This window comes from Diplotaxodon limnothrissa, linkage group LG10 (assembly GCF_057381915.1).
Source record: "Diplotaxodon limnothrissa isolate DT_005_m linkage group LG10, D_limnothrissa_male_GT1.1, whole genome shotgun sequence".
NCBI classification, from domain to species: Eukaryota; Metazoa; Chordata; class Actinopteri; order Cichliformes; family Cichlidae; genus Diplotaxodon; species Diplotaxodon limnothrissa.
In genome coordinates this window covers 30,006,635-30,012,540 of record NC_140605.1, presented here as the reverse complement: position 1 = coordinate 30,012,540, position 5,906 = coordinate 30,006,635, and the positions used below count along the sequence as shown (strand labels likewise).

Below are 5,906 nucleotides of genomic sequence, written 5' to 3'. Positions count from 1 at the left end.
TTATTTCATTTTACAGCCATCAGCAGCCACTTTTCAGCCCCAACACTCCTACAATCAGCATCCTCTCACCCTGTCAGCGCGACACGATTGTAGTTGCTGTAGATTTTCGCTGCTTGCGTATGCAGAACGTGCGGGCGCGACCGATGACACGGGAGCTCGGGTTGTAAAATTGATTCCTCGAAACCTGTTTTCTCCCTCGGGCTGAGTGCCTTCACCTCTATTTGCAGTTGGCAGGGAGATAATCATTTCTGTGGATTGTTTTGCTGTCATTGGTTTTTCAACAGCTGCAGTGTTTTACAAATATTTTATCGTGCCGCAGAGATTTAAAGCGCTGCTGCATAATGTTTGAAATAAACCCAAACCGTACGAGTCTGTCGATGGCGCGCTTCACCGGCCACATTTTCCTGTTGTTTCTCCAGTGTGGCAGCAAATGAGTCACACGTGAGAGAAAATTAAAGTTAGAACCACATCGAAGCTGGTGAGAACACGAGTGACAGGGACAAAACAATAGGAATACTGCTGCAGCTAAAGTTTATTTTTATAATCACTCTGTGTGCAGAAGAGCTGTTTAGTCGATAAAAGTTCAGTTTTTAGTCCACAGTGACCACATCCAATGTCTCATTTTATCCAGAAGCCAAATATGTTCAGTGTATTCTTAAGAACAGCAAATTTTCACAGAAAGATTCACTGTTTTTCCCACCACAGCGTCACTGAATAATCAATTAACTGACGACTCGTTTGAGCTCTAGTTGTGATAAAATGAGGCTTGGATGTCTTTCCCACATGACCTTAAGAATAAAGAATAAAGTGAGCAGTGTCAGTGGAAGTTTGCTGCGCAATCATCCGCTCTGCCCTCCGCTGACGTCAGCGCGTGACCGGGTCCACCGCCTGTGGAGAGCAGCTGGCTTCGCCGCTCCACACCGAGCCTCCAGTCGGCTCTCCGGGGCAGCCGGGGGTTAGCGGGAGGCCTCGGCCCAAACATCCAGGCTTAATCCACCGCTGGTGAGGACAGGAGGCTCACAGGAGGGACTTCGCCAGCGCCACCATGTGGTCAACGCCACACGCTACATCCACCACTTGGCCTGGTACAGTCACCTGAGGTGGAAAAATAACCCACAAGAAGGAAGTCAACAACAACATAAAATGGAAGGAAGTAAGGAAGGAAGACGTGCAGTTTCTGTGCTTTTACTGCACATACAGCGAGGACAGAGGGTTTATTTATGTTCTTTCTTTTGTACGTGACCCAGGATTTCACAATGTGCAACACTGACAAGAAGTGTGAGCTCTACACAATCCTGTTAAAATGTCGTCTTGAGAGGACGTGCTGATAGAAGTCTGCAGACTTAAATTGAAAATCTCAACAGGGCACATACAGGTAGCGAATATTTTATAACACCTTCACACACAGACAACCGTACTTTTTTCTACTTAAAGCACACAAAATTTTCCCCAGAATACAGATGACACAAGTATATGGAAAAAGCATTTATTTTGATCCAAAGGAAGAAGAAGTGGGTCAAAAATAGACGCTCAGCTGCATGGTTTTCTCTTTGTTTGGATGACTAATACTGAATCGGTGTCTTACCCGCCACGGGAAGTACTGGTCGTCTTTCTTCCCGATGCCCAAACAACCCCTCACATTCTTCCCCCACACGAAGAGCTCACCCCGATCTGAGAAGCAGACATTTAAATAAATAATAATAAAATAAATATCAGTAAGCTGTGACCACAGATTAGAAGGATGAAGCATGGAGCAGTAATGTAATAACAACAAGTTTCAAGTTTATTCATTTATATAGCACTTTTAAAAACAACAGTTGTTGACCAAAGTACTGTACAATAATAAAGACATACCAAATAAAATAGAATATAGATTAAGAAAAAATAGACTTTGTGCACATGGTTGATGATGCAGATTCCTGCATTGCTTCCCGGTAAAAAAAAACAAAACAAAAACAAACAAAAACCCAGCAACATAGCAGCAAATGCAACGAAGACATAAACACGAACACCAACGATATCTGCACTGCCAATGCTTCAAGATAGAAAAACTACATTAAAAGGTTACACACAAGCCACCGATGATACAATATCCACAGATGAGAAAGAGGTTTGTCACTTAAAATAACACAACTCCCAAACATATCCTTGATATTCAACTTCAGCTAATGAACCGTGGACACCCTGAATGTGCTCGTCTCAGCTACACAGTTCAGGCCCTTTCCACCTACTCTTCAAACGCATCCGATCAGAATGTTTGAACCAGAAGATGAACTGAAGCACCAAAGGTGGAGCTGAAATCAGAGCGTAACGGGCCCTGAATTAATTAAAAGGCAGTTACTAGTTCTTAGCGAGCACTTCGGTCAGTTTTGGAGAATTTAACCAAACCATTCAGACCTCTGGATGGTTTGTGAAAACTCCAGAAGAGGAAGACGTCACCTGTAGCCTCTAATACACCAAAGGAAGTCAGTAACACATTGATCATCTTTTATTGGCAGTATTCAATTAAAAGGAAAAAAGAAAGAAATCTTCCTGTTTTTCTTCACTATTTAAACTTTTCTGCTTTGTTTACAGTTTCTGTCAATTAAGGGAAAATTTCTGCGCTTCAGTTATAAAGCAAAGTCTGGCTAATGAGCTCCCAGTGCTTCATATGTTTCCTAAAGTGTGAGCCTAAAGAGTCGTGCTGATGGGTTTGTTCGATTCCAGTAGCACGGCTTTACGAAGTAGAAACACTGAGCTGTATTGTTATACTGCTTGTTTTGGTCTCAAGACCAAAAGAGAGTAGGTAGAAGTTAATACTTATCAAGACCTACTTACTGTTAGTCCCTCCCTATGTTACATTCTAACAGTGTTTTTTATATACACACTTAAGATCGAACTACCACCCCGGGCTTTTCTCTGTGGAATCAAACACAGGACCTTTATGCTCTGAGGGAGCGGCTAACCACTGAGCCACTGTGCTTGTTTTTCTGGTGTTAAAGACTTCCTTCTGGATTAAGAGAGCACCTTTCTGACACAGCAGTGCAGTCATAAAGGTCAGGCTGACAATGGTCAGATCAGTGCAGCGTATTCAGAAATCTCAGGCTGGTGGCCTCACCTCTTTGATTCATTAGATTTATTCACTCAGCTTTACGCAGCTCCGTCTGGAGTCTTAACGTCTCTTTTCACAAATGCAGTTGGTCCTCCCTACAATAACTTCAAGTTACCCTTTTACTCACTAAACTCCAAAAAACAATGAATGCTTTTAGGAAACGAGAACAACTCAGTCTGAAGTTTTAGTGCCGTTGGCTGGTTCCAGCCTCAGCCTCGGACTAATAAAACCTGACAAAAGAGATGTTTCCAGTCCAGTGTTTCAGCGACAAAAACAAGACGAGACAGACTTTTTCATTTCAGCGCCATAAACACACTACATCACCTGACTCAGCGATAAACTGTTCCCCCAGCGGGCACGTCCGCCTCTTTTTAAGCACCTGAGACTGCAACGACTGCACTGCGAGTTTTATTCTTCCATTTCTTATCCGGGCTCAAAAAAAAAAAAAAGCAGAAATCTGAGCAATAAGGCAGGAATATTGTAAAGAAGCATCACTGTGCAGGTCAAGATGTGATGCTGATTTGACGTGGAGAGTTTGTGTCTTTTCTGTGCGCATACCTGTCACTGCAGCAAAATGGCTGAGGCCACACCTGATCCTGGACACAACACCTGAGGGGTTAAACTCAGACCGTCCAAACAGTGTCGGGGGAATCATCTCTGGGGTCGAAGACTCTGACAGTTTGGGGCCTTTTCCAAGGATACCATAGCCCCACACAAACACCTCTCCTTTGTCTGGTAAGACACACAAATACCGGACTTTAGAGCTCGACTAGGAGAAAAAGCTACACATATCACAAAACTACGAGCCGTTCTTTTACAACTATCTGACAGAACGGCTCGTTCTAAAGAGCTCTCTGAATGCAAGCGTAGTCCTGTAACTGTTACAGTTCAGTCTTTGGAGTTTCTTCCCTCCTGGTCCTCAGTCCATAAGCGGCATTATCACAAATTAGCAACATAGTTACAGAGCGAGGTCACTGAGTGCTGAAGCGCAGAGTGCGTAAAAGTCTCCAACGCTTTGCTGCAGAGGTCCAAACCACCTCTGGCATTAACATCAGCACAAAAACTGTCACCGAGCTTCATGGCATAGGTCTCCATGATCGAGGAGCTCCTGCAGACGTAATGCGTAGCTGACCCAGTACTCTCTTCTATACAGCAAAAATATTATTTGACTAGAAAGTCCAGGAAGTTCACACCCAACCACCCAATGTCTGTTTTTTGTAATTTATTTTAAATGTATCCACTTTATTTGAATTTACTGACATCCCACCGTCAGCGGGTCACTGTTAGGATTACTGTCCTGTGTGCAGGGCTGAAATGGTACAGATAGCAACAGATTCTTCTCAACAGCAACGAACCAAAAACATGACTGATGAAGACAGCAAGCTGGTTATTATTAGTAGTATTGCAGCAGTGAACACAGATACTAAACATTTTTAAATAAGAGCTGCCTTTATTCACATAAACCCTAACCATCATTTTATAGAGCTGCCACATGATAAATGTTAAAAGTCACCAAAGACTAAATGAAACGTACATGTCATCTGTCCCCTCGGGCTAGAGGAATCTTACCTTTTGACCCCCCTGAATGTTCACCCAAAATGCTTCAAGACTTTATAGTTTTATAACCTAATATTCAACACAGCCTCGTTATTTTTTATTCAGGAGTAGAGCATAGAAGATGGGAAAATGGACTAAACAGTTAATACGATCACAGGACCTCTTTACTGGGAGTAATATGTAAGGCAAAAAATGGCAGCACAAACAACCTCCACAATTATTACACATGATTAGAGGTCCTAGGGTAATACTGATCCCGTGTTAAAGTACCATCACTTATGTACAGCTGAAGGTTTTATATAGCTTTCATTCTGCATTCATAATCACCAGTAATGAAGAGTGTTATATCTAACATGTAATGTGCAAGTCTGATTGAGTAAAAGTGGAAGGAAGCTACTTTTCCCCAAAAATGTCTAAAAATAGGACCAGAAATGTGTCACTCAGTCAGGATGAATTTATTGGAAATCAGCCTGCCGGTTGACTCAACATTGACGGAAACAAACCACCCACCGCTCCAAGGATGAGTAAAAGCTCAGTTTTAGCACGGTACACTGATGTTTACCTGAAACAGTTAGTCACAGTCTGCCACCATGTCAAAAAGGTAAATGAACAAACAAGCCAGACATGATAGGAACAAACTGGAAGCCAGACATCCAAAACTGTGCTGAGCGATGCTACCGAGAGGCCACGTGTGGAGCGACTGCTCTAGACTCAAACTAGAAAATGCATTTTTAATCCTACAAGCCAGACAGTGTAAAGGAAACTTTTCCGACACAAATCGTCCGCTTTTGTTATTTTTTCTGTTTGATTGTGTGAACTGACCGTTGAGTATGGCCACCTGTGTGCCTCCACACGCTGCCTGAACCACCTTTCCGCAGCCTTTCAGAGGGAGATGACGAGGAGAGTTCATCTGAAAAATAAACAAAAGAAAAATGAATAAAAGATATATCTATATGAATAATCGAGTAAACGTTGAGTTTGGTCTCTCTGCAACGTGCTTTCTGTCTTTTCCCCCAAAGCCTTGGCCTCATCCAAGAATTATGAACAAATCATTAAAGGCAATAAGTCAACTTCTACAAGTTCCTTTTTGGTCCTAATTTTATACATCTGATTGAAAATATGTTCCTGAAATCATTTACCAAGAGATTAGACATCCGAGGACATCTAAGGACTAAAAACAGTTTCAGTTAGAGGCAAAAGTTCTGCATTCAAACTGCAGCATGCAGTAAAGGTAGCATTTACACATAAATACTCAACT

The 5,906-nt window shown here is 42.4% G+C and overlaps 1 protein-coding gene across 1 annotated transcript in view; it reads right to left on the bottom strand.

The window, feature by feature from the left end:
• Positions 1 to 490: 490 nt before the first annotated feature.
• Positions 491 to 5,906, bottom strand: part of rcc1l (RCC1 like) — a 17,363-nt gene continuing 11,947 nt past the window's right edge. Inside the window, exons 9-12 of the mRNA XM_085364090.1 lie at positions 5,471 to 5,558; positions 3,650 to 3,823; positions 1,586 to 1,671; positions 491 to 1,095 (exon numbers count right to left, since the gene is read on the bottom strand). Of these exons, the coding sequence (XP_085220216.1) occupies positions 1,018 to 1,095; positions 1,586 to 1,671; positions 3,650 to 3,823; positions 5,471 to 5,558 (426 nt within the window). The 3' untranslated portion in view covers positions 491 to 1,017. The remainder of the gene's footprint in view (positions 1,096 to 1,585; positions 1,672 to 3,649; positions 3,824 to 5,470; positions 5,559 to 5,906) is intronic.